Source organism: Pieris napi, chromosome 11 (genome assembly GCF_905475465.1).
Source record: "Pieris napi chromosome 11, ilPieNapi1.2, whole genome shotgun sequence".
NCBI lineage: Eukaryota > Metazoa > Arthropoda > Insecta > Lepidoptera > Pieridae > Pieris > Pieris napi.
Window position 1 is genome coordinate 6,516,203 of NC_062244.1, and position 15,525 is coordinate 6,531,727.

Sequence of the window (15,525 nt, forward strand, 5' to 3'; positions counted from 1 at the left end):
AATGTCTATATTATAACAAACATCGCCGCCACAAAATTTTTATTTACAACTACCTACTTTTTATGTAACGTCTATTAGGTCAGGCTTTATTAGTAGTTGAGTTACTAAGAATATGGTAGAGAAAGAAAATGTTTATATAGAATTTATATTTAAACAATCTTTATTGATGCGCTGTAAAATTGTTAACCACTTAAAAACTTTGTTTACCATAGTAGCCTAAGTAATAAATATTAATATATAAAAATCTCGTGTTACAATGTTCGTTCCCATACTCCTCCGAAACGGCTCGACCGACTCTTATAATTTTTTTATGCATATTCAGTAAGTCTGAGAATCGGCTACTATCTTTATTTCAAACCCTTAAGTGATAAGGGGTGTAAAAACCATAACCCCAAAAAAATTATTTTTATTTTTAGACACTTTTTTAGTTTTCATTTTTTTATGATACAACATACAAAAATACATACAACCCCTAATTTTCACACTTCTACGATCAACGCCTATTTTTTATTTGGTTATTTAAAACTTATGACTTGAATTCAGAGGTTTATATAGAGAAAAATTCACAGAAAAATCTAGGGTAGCATAGCAAAATGTTCCATGTTGGTATATGTACAAAAAGGATAGGCTAAGTAAAACCATATTAAGGAGAAACAAAGTTTTCGGGGGCAGTTAGTATATTTCTATTTGGAACAAGGCTTTATTCAGTAACAAAGAGTGCCTCAGAGACTGTTTAATATTATCCTGTGATGTACTTGTAATGATGCACCTCAGGCGACTCGGCTCAGATTCATAATTCTGTAGTTAAGTTTATGCAAATTTTCAGCCAAATGTTTAGCAAATTAACTACTTTTTGAGTTGAATTCCTACGAAGTTTGGTATATTAAACCAATAACATCATGTCAATTGTCACAGCTATGACAATCGCCTGTCATATGTCAAGCCAACATTTGACGTTATTTCTATTTCAAATATCGTAGAAATTGTTCTATATCATATCATAATATGAAAAGAGACACTTTAACCAGCAGTGTTTTTGTAGGTTCTAGCGTTTTTGATACGTGGAATTAAATCATAGATATTTTGTAGGAAAAACTCTGTGAGATTTAAATTAACATATACTTTTAGTGACCGGCGTTAAAACATTATGTTTGGAACCTATTTGCTTTCTTTAGTGATTAGGTTTTTAAAGTCAAGGTGCTTTTATAGCGTGACCAAAAATTTAGAACATAAGTTTGACAATTACTTATAAATTACTTAGCTTCTTATCATGACATTTGCATGCCTATTTATATATGGATGATTGTGCAGATTTTTCTTGTTGTTCGATTTTTTTATTTTGTACCACAATCTTGGCAAATAAAGGATTTATTTATTTAGCTATTAAGAAAAACGCATGAGAATATGCATGAACAAAAAAAATCTACGACATCAGATAAATATTAACAATACGGGAAATAAATTTGATTGATTACCCGTATTTTTATATGGACATGACATCGCAACCATGATGAATCCAAATTTTTCTAAAAGGCCGATTGTATTAACACCTAATTCTACATTGGATAACAGCCGAATCGAATAACTTATACTAGATAAATTACTTGAGGATAAGTTCAAAGACGTTTTAACTTTGATTCAAGTAATAATTAACTCCCATAGCAATCAAATATGGGTCTAGGGTACCTGATCCAAATCTTAATACTCTCATATCGAATTTGTACTTTTGCTATGACAAAACATAAGTGACAATTTATTATGGTACTTCGAGTAAAACTTAAATAAAATAATTCCTAATTTAGGCTGAAAATGGTAATGAACAAAAATACTGCTTTTATTTTTCACTTTTTAGTTTGATGTGCTTTAAAAGCGTGTTTTATAGTTTTTTTTAACTATATTTATTTTCCACTTTTTAGTCCTAGCAGCAATACGTGTTGTCTCAATTTAATCGTATTACTTTGTGGACTTAAAAAAAAAATTCATTGTTTTTTCGAGATAAACCTATGAAATTATTATATTGTCGCTGATTCTTTATAAGTGTACAAAGTTTGAATTAAATCTGTCCGTTTAAAGTGGGTCAAAATCGAGTCCGAAGGAGTCGGTGACATACATACATACAGGTGAAGCTAATATAAAGCGTGTAATTAACAATGGAACATTCATTATAACATTTTTAATTATCTTGAGTTCGTTCTATATAAATTGATTAGGGGTATTTAATTAATATAATTAATTAAACGCAAACATTAACGGGAATCACTCAAGTGATGAACTGGCAAGTGAGAGACGTTACTAACGTCTTTAATCAAGGTACCAATCACACTAATTGATTCACAGATCTTTGCGGGCGTTATGAAAGCTAAGTGCATATTGAAGTGCATCTTAAGAAATAAATAATTTCATGACGAACTATTAAAAGATTTTCAGTATGAATATACACAGTGCAAACCAAAAAGTGGAAGTTGTAAACTGGTAAACGCGAAGTCAAAATCATTTATTAATTTAGGTAACGTAATGTACACTTATGAACGTCAATAAAGATAAACATCAAATGCTAAATGCTCTAATTTTACATTTACTGCCAGTTCTCAAATCTTGGCGAAGAACTGGCAATAAACTCTCCGCCACTCTTTTTAATCGCCAAGTTTTTGTTTTACACAATGTTTGTAAGGAGCTGCAACCATCACACCATGTTCCACATGACATCTGAAGTAAATTATAGTTAATTAATAATAAAAAATATTTTTATTTTAAACAAAGATATTTTGTCTATCAGCAGTAGGCATGGTGAAATACTGGCGAACGACTGATCAGTTTAACCTTATTTTTAAAATTGCCTGATTTTTATTACCTAAACCCCTTATTAATTTTTTTTGTACAAGCGAATTTCATTACATAACAGTGCGAACCAAAAAAACTACACAATTGACATTTCGTTCGCTCATGAAAATTTTGTTTTTATTTCAAAATGTATGTTTATGATACATAATCAAACCCTAAACGTAGTAAAAAGAAAACAGATACAATAGGGTAGGTATTTTAAATTTTGAATCGATTTCAAATTATTATAAGTGAATTTGATAAATCTTGGTATATTGTAAATTAGATTCCTGGAGATATATAATAATAGATACGGAAAATGTATTATTATACATTATATTTTTTTTTAAGTTTATGTTTAAATTATGTTCTACACAATTTGATTAAATATAATTTAGTTTATTAAAATAACTTATGCTACTTCCTATTGGAAAATGGAATTTTTAGAAAATTGATTACAATCAATATCGGCAATATAAATCTCAATGTTAGCCCACCACACAGACTTTTCTTACTTCATTCAAATGGATGTTTGTCTCTGACAAAGTACGCAAAAATTTCAATTGTTTACATTTTCGGTAACAATTTTTAATCAACTTACGTATTACGGTTAAAAACAAAGACGTTATTATAAAGCACCGGCAAACGTTTAGCAATTCAATATTGTTAGAACGCGGCAAAGCGAGAAGTGGCCACAGTGTTCCCTGTTATATGAAGCAGGGTTTTACTTGTTATTAGGGTTGACACTAAAATCACTTTTATATAATTTTGTGTCGTATTATTTACATCACGAATCTCATTATATTCACAAAATATTATTATTTGTCTAATAGGCAAGTAGGTAATCAGCTTCCTGTGACACATGCCGTCGAATTTTTGAGTCTATGTCAAGCTGGTCTCCTCCACATAGAAGGAAAGTTCATTGGTACACAGCGGGTGATCGAACCTACGACCTCAGGGATGAGAGTCGCACTCTAAACCCACTAGGCCATGCCTCTCGTTCTAGATGGTAACAAACCTGATATTAATAAAATCTCCGCAAATGGGGCGCTACACTTCTCCTTCTTCTTCTTTTGGTGCCTCTCCATTAGTGAAGCCTGCCCGTCAATCTCGTGAAGCGAGTCTTTTTATGTGCTAGACGCTAGATGCAGCAACTCTTCCGCATTCACAATACCCGTCCACTCCCTAACGTTACGAAGTCATGATTCTTTTCTTCTCCCAAAACACCGTTTACCCTGGCTTTTATCCGTTATAATTTATTGAAGGAGATGGTAGCGGTCATAGTACAACACGTGGTCCAGATACGCAACTTTCCGTAGTTTTATGTTCGCCATAAGATTTTTCGACATCCCAACTCGATTATGAATATGAATATCTCGTCTTTCTCGTCAAAGACCGTCTGGATTCAGCCTATACGAATCATGTGAAGAATACCACATCTTAAATGCTTCTTCCTCTAAGCGCATTACACAGACTCAAAAGAAAAAGTAATTCCTTCTTTTGAAGGATTCTCGATTTAGTAAGGTGATTTTACTTATACAACCTTTATAATATAATATAACAAAGGCGGTATCTTTCAACCCTATTTACTTTGTACAATCAGATGTTACGATATTATAAAATATAATCTTGTGATTTAGAGTGAGCACGTTAGAATATTGAGGTAGTTCCTGCATTCTGTTAATATTCTCATTGCGAGTTTGTACTGAGTTTGGGCTGTTTTAAATAAGACCAGCCCTGCGATTCTGTAACTCACTTCACGAACTCACACAGCGGTTTTCGCATCGGCGGTCGCTCTCAAATCAGTCGTGAAGCAGTCATTTTATGATTTGGCATTCTGATAAACAATAAACTACAAGCTCCCACCTTTTCAGAATGCCAAATCATAAAATGACTGCTTCACGACTGATTTGAGAGCAACCGCCGATGCGAAAACCGCTGTGTGAGTTCGTGAAGTGAGTTACAGAATCGCAGGGCTGTTTCAAAATTTCTAGCGTCTTTGAAATTACTTTTTATTATATGAAATGCTTCGAATTTGAAATGTTGTTTAAAAACTGGATTAATTTTGTAAATAGCGCAAAATTTTCCGTATAAAGTAGTATTTTGTTACATTTTCTAAAGCTAATCTTAATTGAAGCTTATTAGACTTTAAATAAGATTCAGATACCATTAATTTAAATAATTTTATCTTAATCAAATATTATATTTATTATATTTATAATTTAGATTATGACATAATTTTATTATCAAAAATGTTAATTTAAAAAAAATACTTGTTCATGTTCCCCTTCTCACTATTGCAGTAGTGCATATTTATCACTTAAGTATTTTATAGAAGACGTAAAAATTATCATAATGTCTGGTCATCACTAATATAATATAACAAAATAAACAACGTAATTTTTACATAAGAAGTAGGCGTAAGTTGGTGTAAAATCGGACAGCTCTTTGCCACGAGCCAATTACTTCAATACATAATTTCGACTCGAAAAAAACTCGAAAATAGATTACAACTAGAAATTAAAACCGCAAAAACTTGCGGTTTTTAAACGAACCAGCCGACAGATTGTGCTGACATTTTCATTTACTTTCATTAAGCTGTGAAGTGTGAATCGGCTAAACGTGGAGCTAACGAGACACTCAGACGGTATTCAAATTAAGTTTTTATATATTTTAAACTTAAACTTCTTAAAAAGTTGAATTTGTTGTACATGCTTGTATTGAGAAGACGCAGAAGTTTTTCTCTACGAGGGGTGTGTGATTTTTCTTTAATATGACTCGACTGTAGTATAGTTGACATGAAATTTCAGGAAAAATATTAAAGAAACGCTTAAAGCTTTTCATTTTACCTAGCGAAGCTTGTTACGTGTATTGGTCTATTACGTGTCTTGGCCCTTACTCAACGCTGGGTCAAGTGAGTTCAAATCGAAATCAATTTGAATCATATTTAAGATATTCAGATATAAGAAACCATACTGTTCTGAAACACAATGTTATTGTTTCAGAAAGCCTACTTCCAACCAACCTCCAAACCAATGAGGTCGTCAAGGTGTAGTATTAATAGGTGTAAAGGAACGCAGATGAAGACACAATAATAAATAACAATATAACAAGACAAACAGCCGTCGGAAAACTCTTCAGATACGCGTTACAAACGACGCTACAGATAAAGTAAATTCCGTTTGAATAAAATACAGCGTTGAAGACGGCATTAATATTAATGCGGAAGATAATACGCTGTTGACAGTATAATACTTTTTAAATAATAAACTAATGTTAGTCAGTAAACATGACATTATAAGAGAGTCGAGAGAGGTTTAATATAGCTATGGCCATGCCAGAGATTACGTGCGAGTAAAATGCATTTACTTTTAGTAAAAAAAAAACTAAAGACAGCATTGTCCATATTGAAATTAGCCTACTTGTTCCCTGAATAAAAGACTAGTTATGGCCTACAGCTAAAGAAATCTCACTATTCCGGGCGATTTCATTGCCATGGAGAGAAGAAAATGCCGTTTAAAATATGTAACATAAAAGCGGGAAGCACAATATGAAAATATAACATATATATAATATATATATATATACCGTTTTCCTTGAATATGTTATTACTATGTTATAATATAATAAAAACCTTAGCCACAGCAACGCTTGGCCGAGTCTGCTAGTATATATATAGTATATATATATTATATAGTCTTACGGAAATGAAATGAAAAAAATACCTTCAACTTCTCAGTTCGCAAAGTCAACTCACTCTCTAAACATTCATTTACATTGTAAACAAAAGAGCGAGTCGGTTTTATTTTTATATGTAAATTAAGTTTCCCTATAGCATTTTCACACCTTAACATAATCTGGGAACTAGTGAGAATCCATAGACAATGCAATGTAGAACCTCAAACTGCAGGCTCTGTTTGTTCCTTACAAATGCATTTCTGTGGAGGACGTTAAGATCGGGCAACGTCACAGATTAATTAACGTAGATACTCAAAGACACGATCGCATCGGATTTCCGTTGTATTAGAATTAGCCATGCCACTAATAAGTTCTAAATTTAGTATTACGCTTAAGTTTGAGAAAGTTTGTTTTATTGAGGTCCATACTTTAGTATGGACCTCAATAAAACAATATATAGCTTTTTATATTATCTTGTTTTCTTCTTACTTTACCTGAACTTAACACCCATTTCGTTTATTGTCCGACAGTACATTAATTTTCTTTATGAGTATTATGTATATAGTTTATATAGAGAGGTTTTTTAGTTTTTCTTCATAGAGATTTTTCCTCTTCACAATTTTTTTTAGGCCTTATACAAATATCGAGCACAATTTTATCCTGTTTGAATCATACTTAGCAAAAAATAGCATAATATTCATGCACATCGCATTTTTTAATGTAATTAAATTATCGAAAGTTTAAATTAAATACAAAGTCATAACAGCGAGTAGCAGTGAAATTGATTCAAGCTTTTTAATTAAATGAATATGAATATTGAAACAGATGAAAAATTATTTTAATTTTATTTCACAGAGACAATAAATTAAGAGAGCAGAGAAAGCATTAATTAATCTTGGTGCACCTTTTTTCTTATTGCTGTCTTCAAAGATTTATCTTTGCTTACTGTACTTACCTATTTTATTATAGATTTATTTCCTTAGACCATTCTCAGTATGGTTTAGTCGTGCGTCTCCTAATACCGAGACGATTTTGATGGTGAATGACAATATCGTATTAAAACCGTCTTAATATCAATGGATACGTACTTGAATGATTAAATAAACACTAGAAGAAAATTCGGTTTACTCGAAAAAGAGATCCTTAGTCATAAAAATTATGCATTATGCATGAAATATTGTGCCTTCAATATAAGTTGGTACCTGATTTCTGACATTGTTCTACTTTTAGCATCAAAAGTCAAAAATCATTTATTCATGTAGGTAGCACAATGTACACTTATGAACGTCTAAAAAGAAGTACATTAAATGCTTCTAATTTTACATTTACTTCCAGTTCTCAAATCAAGGGCGTAGAACGGAAGAGAAGAACTGGCAATAAACATTCCGGCACTCTGTTTAATCGCCAAGTTTTTTGTTTAACACAACCATTACACCATGTTCTACATGATATCTTAAGTAATAAATAATAATAAAATCACTTAAAAACAAAGATCTGTCTTCTATCAGCAGGAGGCATGGTGAAATAGGAGCACGCACTTACATTCTCGTGGGAACAACACGCAAATACATAGTCGAAATAACAAACAAATGAAACAGCATACACGAATTCAAGTACGACCAGTCCACAACTTATTTTAATCTAAAACTATGTAACACGGCTACTCTTAAGCGTTGCCTAATTAAGAATTAGGCCCCATTCTTATCTATCAAGAATATAATCGTAAACAGCTATAATTAAAAAATCACAAAAGCCAAATCACTTAGCAATGTATTTCAGCACGGAAATGCAATATATTACGAGTCCTCGTTGCGGAATGAGAGACGTTTTAACATGTAAATGACTAGATACTGTTTACTCCTGCTCCCATCTGTCGGTCTGTCATTAGCTTTGCTCTCGTATTTGCTAATGAACTGCACTGAGATCAGCTGGATTTGTACGAATACAATATATGCTAGGTTTGTTAACTATGTCAATTTATGTAGCTTTCGTCTGTTTCTATACGTAATTTCAACAACATCTGTTACCTTCCGTAGTTCTTAAGTCCAAAAGGCGGATAGCATGTTTGTTCGTACGAGAACTATTTTACAACTCGCTTTATATTATGGTACACTTTTCGATTTATATATATCGATAATATAAACATTTCTAGCAGCACAAACGTGTGAATTGTCGGAAAGAAATAATATTCGAATGCTATTTTAGTACCAAATAAGCCCACGTGGCGCTGCTCCAGATTTCATAGATTTTTTGTTTTTGTATGTTTCATATTGTTCGTAAAGGCTTTATTTTGTGTGACATTCAATAAGTAATATATCTATCTAATACTGCTCGGCTTTTTGATAATTATATATGGGCTTAGTAGGTGCAAGTTGTAAGATTTATAAAATTCTACATAATATAGTACAATTTGTTCGAAATTATTCTTGTACATTGATGTAATGTCGCAAAATCCTACCGAAAAGGTAATTTTTAATCCAATTCGCCGACGCTGCATATTAATTATATTCATTAAAAATATTTACGGGAAGCAAAAATGCCGCGATTGGTCCATTAATTATTGGAAAATGTAATAAGGAGCAATGTTGTAATAAATTTATGACCTTATGAAAGCGTAATGAAAAAATTATGAATGTAATATTGCGGTTGTTTGTTTTGGTCGATAAAGTTTTATGGCGCATATATAGATGTATCTTTTTTAACTATTCTCTTTTTTTTCTTTTTTTTGTACCTATATATATCAATAGTTTAGTGTTTTCACTTAAAGTCTACCTAGCTTATATGATTATACTATGATACAAAATTAATGTCGTTTTTCTCTCAAATAGGAAGTTACCTAAATACTGGAGACATTAGGTATTAAAAGTATTAAAATATAATTTTGTATGATATTTTGATGTTTTTTCTCCGAAACTTTACGTTTTCGTTTTTTTTAAATAACAGGAGGCAAACAGGCAGGAGGCTCATCTGATGTTGAGTGATACTGCCGCCCATACACAGTCTCTATGAAAGGGGGATCGCGAGTGCGTTGCCGGCCTTTTAAGAATTGGCAAATTGGTGCGCGGCAAACACTGCCTTAAAAAACACTCAGTTGAGGAACGACGGACGTGATACGGGTGGAATTTCGCATTCTGCCTCGACGTCCGATGATATGCTGCAGGCATGAATCCGAACAACTCCTGTGAACACTCAAGGTGCAGAGAGATCTCACATCTCTACGCCACGCCGATCAAGCTGCTCGGAAACTGGCTGGTCGTCGATAATTCGAGCTTTTACTGGTGAGCTCCTGCTTAGGTGTGGGGCTGAATTTGCGCTTTATACTTTATAAAGCGCAGGCTTGCTCGGAGTAAAGTATGGCTCCTCTCCGATACTAGCTGAGGCTTTGAGAAGAGTGTTTTCAACAGAGGGTGTTTTTTTTAGTGAAAAACGCGCTGACCATCGCTGGCCTTGGCCTTCTAGATACCTCAAGAGCTGGCCGTTAATATTGGTTTCTATTATTTTGGAAAACAGGGATGTTATAGCTATTGGGCGATAGTTGGACGGATCAGAGCGGTTGCCTTTCTTAGGGATGTATTGTAGAAGTATTCCAGCACATCGGGAGTATAGGTACCGGAACAGGCACGTTAGGGCCGCAGCCAACACTGAAGCACGTACCACAATTGGGGGTTGCTATCAGGTTCGTTTCGATGTAATTGAAACAACTGTTTAGGAGGAGTGTAATTTAAAAAACAAAAGATTAAGGTTTTGTTGGAGTAAAATTTGCTATCAACAGTATTTTCTTTAGTTAAATAATCCGTTAAAATTATTTAATACAAAAAAATTTTCCACTAGCTTGTATCATCTCGTTACAGATATAAGAAAAGTAAATTTTTAATCAGTGTATAAATATCTACATTTGTGATATAATAACACGACTTAATCAAATGAAATATTTCAAAATTTCAAACGAGGATGTACCGTACTCTATTAATACCTTTTTCCAACCTATTAGATATTCTTTGATGAGTGATCATACAAGACATATCCTTGTACTTCATTAAACTTCCATTTAATTAAATTTAAGTACGGTTAACAAAATATTAAACGTCCAATTTTTAAGAAAATTATATTTAATATGAAAGTACTGATTTGACTAAATAATTGTTTCGGGAAAGGAGTAGGTTCGTCTGTACGTTGTTTGTGAGAGAGTTGTGGTATAATAAAGGTGGCTGTAATTTTAAATAAAAACGTAAAACATAATATAATGTGCTTATTTATTTAGAATGTAAAATCTATTACATTTACTAAAGTTAAATGCATTATATAAAAAAAAACAAATAAGATATCTTATCCTAATTTGCTTCTGAATATTTCTCCCAATTCTTTGTTTCCGGGAGCATTCTTTGTCTTGTAAAGATCCAACTCTGAACAACGTTTCAACCAGGCATACAGGTGTGGATACCTGAAAAAAAAATGGCATATCTATCAGATTCCGTTCGACCTTGATTTTCAATTATTTTTACATTACGTCTGTAGTCTGAGTAGTCAGCATAATTTACAGCTAAACCAATGATTAATTCTTTATTCAGTATCATCAATGTTGCACTTTAAAAATATGAATATTTAATATTACTAAATGACTACTTAATTTACTCATAGTTCACAGTACTACGCTAACTATGACAGTTAGATGACTTTTTTGAAAATAGAAAAATAAACTAAGCCGCGAAAGAGTTTTTATCCTGAATAAAATAAGATTTTTTAAAATTGGAATTGCTCGTTTTTGTATGTATGTTTTCAATTGAAAGATTGTGTTCTCTATTTCATAGTAGAATTTTCATGTTGACTTACTTCTGAGCATCAATAGGAATCATTTCGTTCAAGCTACTAATATCAGTTACGCAGCAGATATCAGCAATTGTGAACTGTTCTCCTGCCAACCAGGTTTTGGTTGCAAATTTCTCTGTGAACTCGTACGCAGATGTGATCTTTTCTATGGCATCATTGGTCAGTTTTTTACCCCCTTGGAAGACAACTTGAGCCTGGAGTTATTAAGTTATTTATTTAAAAAAGGTTACACCACCTTACCCATTTTTTCCTCCTATAAAGTTCACAAATAAGAGTGTATCATTACATGCATTACAATCTAGCCTATACAATAATTAATATTATGTCGACTTAATTTTCTACAATACTAGTGAATAGTTTTAACAAAGGTAATAATGTTTATTAACAGTCTTAGTGTATACACATATACCATTAAAGTTAACACAAAAGTGATTAAAAATAAGAACATTAACACTGGTATTAAAGCACTATAAACTCTACCGTATTACTACACCGCAAGCAGAACAATTGAAATGCAGTATAACTACTGATACAAACGTAAAAAAAATGTAAACTGTTATGTTTTACAAAATACACAGTTACATCTATTGTAAAGTAAAGATTTACGTTATAATATTTACTTAGCTTTATTTAAGTACTTGATAAAGCTTTGATAACGGAAGGGATATAGCCGATTTATCAATAAAACAAAACTCATTCCAAAAGTAAAAGATTTTTGAGGAATATTGAAGTCAAGAAATTAAATATCTGCCTTGCGATTCTGTAACTCACTTTTCGAACTCACACAGCGGCGGACGCGCTCAAACAATAAACTACAAGCTCCCTCTTATCAGAATGCCAAATCGTAAAATGACTGCTTCACGACTGATTTGAGCGCCACCGCCGCTGCGAAAACCGCTCTGTGAGTTCTAAAAGTGAGTTACAGAATCGCAAGGCAGCAATGTTAACAAATAATAAAGCGAAGTAGTTGTGGTTATTATATGCTCATTAAAATTTTTAGTTATTCGCATTAACAACTGGGAGTCTGTAATCATTTTCATACAAAAAAAAACACTTACGAATGGTAGATGTAAAGATGACGAAGTTATTGTACTTACGAAAGAATACTTGACTGCTGGAAACAAGATACCGCTGTCAAAGTGTAGACGTTGGTCAACAATGGCTCTTAGTTTAGGTTCAGTGGGGTAGAGAGAGTCATCCTTCGCGTATTTGTTTATTAAATACGACGAAATAGCATGACTGAAATTTAAGAAAAAAAAACGTTAAATTTCATTGAATGATTAATACAGTCGCCGTATTAATTAGGCACTATATGACCCATATCTTCTAAATATCTCTAGCGAACAGTGTCTTTGTGATTGTCCAAACGGAACGACAAATCATATCGCACTGTGATTTGACTAAGTATGATATGAGATAATAAAACGAAGACCATTGCTTCGTCTTTTGTTTTACAGTCTCAGTCAACAGCAGAGGCTTTAAACACGAACAATACGTTCGACTCGAGCTGTTATCGTAGTCAAAATGTATCGATTTTCAAACAGAAATGTATGTCCACTTAAGCATCGTACGGTGTTATCGACATATACGAGTACTTGATCAAAGCATGGTTATGATTTTAAAATTGTATTTCTATTATTATAGGAATTATAAACATAACCAAGCTGGCTTTTTGAAGTTATACTTCTTTAGGCGCGTTATGAAAAATTTATAAGAGTGAAATTTTACGATGCGCGCCGTTACACAAAATTAACAGAATGAAGTTGCCCACGAAAGATACTACGGCATTGGACATAATTTAAAAACAACATTCGAATAATAAAAGAATTTATGTTACACTTAATGTAAGAGAATAATAATAAATATTTATTTATTTAATTTTTCAAATGTAAACTGAACTTTATTGACTATAATGACTCCTTTTCCAGTCTTTGATTATTTAATTGTAATTAATTATTTGCATGGAATTAAAAACTATTTTTAATAATGCCAAAGAAGTATAACTTCTTACGCGCGTACATACATGCACCCTTTTTTTGTACAATAACCAGTGATAGAATAAAGTTTGGAATCCAAACATACTGTTCACGAATATTTATTCATCGAAACGGGGATAAAAGCCCTCCCATGCATAAATATGAGCCGTTTTAGCTTTATGCAAAATATTTTTGTTAACTAATTTATCGTAATTGCTTGTTATAATGCCCGGGCGTAATCTCAGAACTGCAAAATTGCAGAATTCGTTTAAAATAGGGATATAATATTTAGTAAGCTAAGTTTGATTCTTTTTTAATTATATCTATGCATATGTGATTATCCTTCCTCTGTGTATAGCAATACATAAGGCTCTAAATATTATTTCTAAGTTTCAAATGCAAAAAATATAAAAAATTATTCAGCCTTTTTTAAAAACAATATATACTATCTACTACGTTTGTTTTCGTGGTTAAAATTTTAAAAAAATATTAACTATAGTACTATCTATAGTCCGCATTTTATAACACTGACTATTATATTTAATATATCTACCTGTCTCCAAGGATGAAATCGTCATCTTTTAACGTAGGCACCGTGTGTTGTGGGTTGATCTGAATATAAGAAGTAGGTCTTTAATTTTATTATTATTTGGTTGTATTTATCAATCACAATCCTTAGCGTGAATGATGTCCCCTTGACATGTGGAGATCTTGAAATGAATTAAAAATTAAAAAAATGTCATGACCACATAATTGCAATGTTTCAAACTTGTGAGCAGTGAACATGAGCGTAAAATAAGGATATTTTTTTCATGGTTCGATATTACCAAATTTTATGAAAACTTTTTTCTTTATTTTCCACTAGCGACCCGTCCCGGCTTCGCAGGGCATTTTTTATATGTTCTGTAATATTGTGGAACATTTTTTTTTTCTATCATCAAACGTTTTAGCAGCGCATGCGATGAAAATATTTAAAAGGCATTTTTTTATACCTTGGGTAACATTATTGTAATTTTAGTTTATATTAATCAGTGATAGTGTAGCATTCAAATGGTGAAAGAATTTTTCCAATCGGTCTAGTACTTTTTGAGCCAATTCGTTACAAACATAGAAACAAATCTTTCCTCTTTATAATATTAGTATAGATGTAAGTCTAGCTTAGTTATGTAAAACATTAAGAATATTACTTTTTTAAACTCCTCTGTATGTTGCTCTCCCTTCATAAAGTTCACGTCAACAAATTGTACTGGCAGCTTCAAGTGTTCAATCACCATCAGGACAGACCTGACAGGAGGGCTCAGGTCGTATTTATACAGTGTGAGGACCATGTTTGATAGTTTTATCTATGAAATACAAAAGGCTCATTATAAACTTGTAAATTACAATATTACCATAAACAGTCGAGATTTAAATAAATTAAATAATATAATAAACAGAGTTTATTTATTATATACTAATTTTCTTTAGAATTTGCGCACAAAACAGCGAATTTTTATATAAGCAACCGGTTTTAGATTAGAATGTTACATTTTATTAAATCTTGAATATACTGACCGATGGCTACTACTAATATTAATATGATGAAATATATAAACTATATAAAAAAATAATTTTAACTTCATCAATCAGTATGGCATGAGTTATTAATATTCTATAATCTTCAAAAAAACCCAATGAATACATACCACTTGTCAAACAGCCGTGAACAAACTAAATTCGTGTTGGCGACGGCCATTCATATCACTAAAGATAAACCGAGGTCATGGCATGTCATGGTGAGATTTAGATTCAACTGTTTATTTAAGCTAATTGCAAGTCATCTATCAGAAGAAATTTTTCAAATTGTAATATACAAACATTGATTTCAAATATGTCATAGTTTATCAGAAATTTCGAACTAAAATTAATAAGTAATCATAAATGGGTGAGGTTCAGTAAGCATTGCCTGCGATTCTGTAACTCAGTTTTCGAACTCTCACAGCGGTTTTCGCAGCGGCGGTCGCGCTCAAATCAGTCGTGATGCAGTCATTTTACGATTTAGAATTTTGATAAACAATAAACTACACGCTCCCTCCGCTTGTCAAGACGTAATATAAAATTGCTTAACAGAATACCATGAGATTCCAAAAATGACGTGAGTGACGTAGGGAGCGTTGTTAGTGCGAGGTGAACTCATGGATTAACAGAATCGCACGGCATATGTCACATTCATACATAGTACGGA

The 15,525-nt window shown here is 32.2% G+C and overlaps 1 protein-coding gene across 1 annotated transcript; it reads right to left on the minus strand.

Annotated features, from left to right (window-relative positions):
- Positions 1–10,732: 10,732 nt before the first annotated feature.
- Positions 10,733–15,119, minus strand: LOC125053608 (glutathione S-transferase 1-like). Its single transcript, XM_047655035.1, has 6 exons — positions 14,987–15,119; positions 14,489–14,644; positions 13,855–13,913; positions 12,423–12,564; positions 11,329–11,519; positions 10,733–10,939 (listed from the first exon to the last, which is right to left on the minus strand). Exons 2-6 carry the CDS (start codon positions 14,627–14,629, stop codon positions 10,825–10,827), a joined length of 648 nt encoding a protein of 215 aa, XP_047510991.1. The 5' UTR covers positions 14,630–14,644; positions 14,987–15,119; the 3' UTR covers positions 10,733–10,824.
- Positions 15,120–15,525: the final 406 nt, after the last annotated feature.

What these genes read in the sequence shown, in the direction of transcription:
- LOC125053608 (XM_047655035.1), bottom strand. Translation starts at nt 14,629, where the DNA reads ATGGTCCTCACACTGTATAAATACGACCTGAGCCCTCCTGTCAGGTCT. An exon ending in GATTTCATCCTTGGAGACAG is followed by an intron (nt 12,565 to 13,854) that starts GTAGATATATTA and finishes CTTAAATTTCAG; the next exon opens with TCATGCTATTTCGTCGTATT. An exon ending in ATTCCTATTGATGCTCAGAA is followed by an intron (nt 10,940 to 11,328) that starts GTAAGTCAACAT and finishes TTTTTTTTTCAG; the next exon opens with GTATCCACACCTGTATGCCT.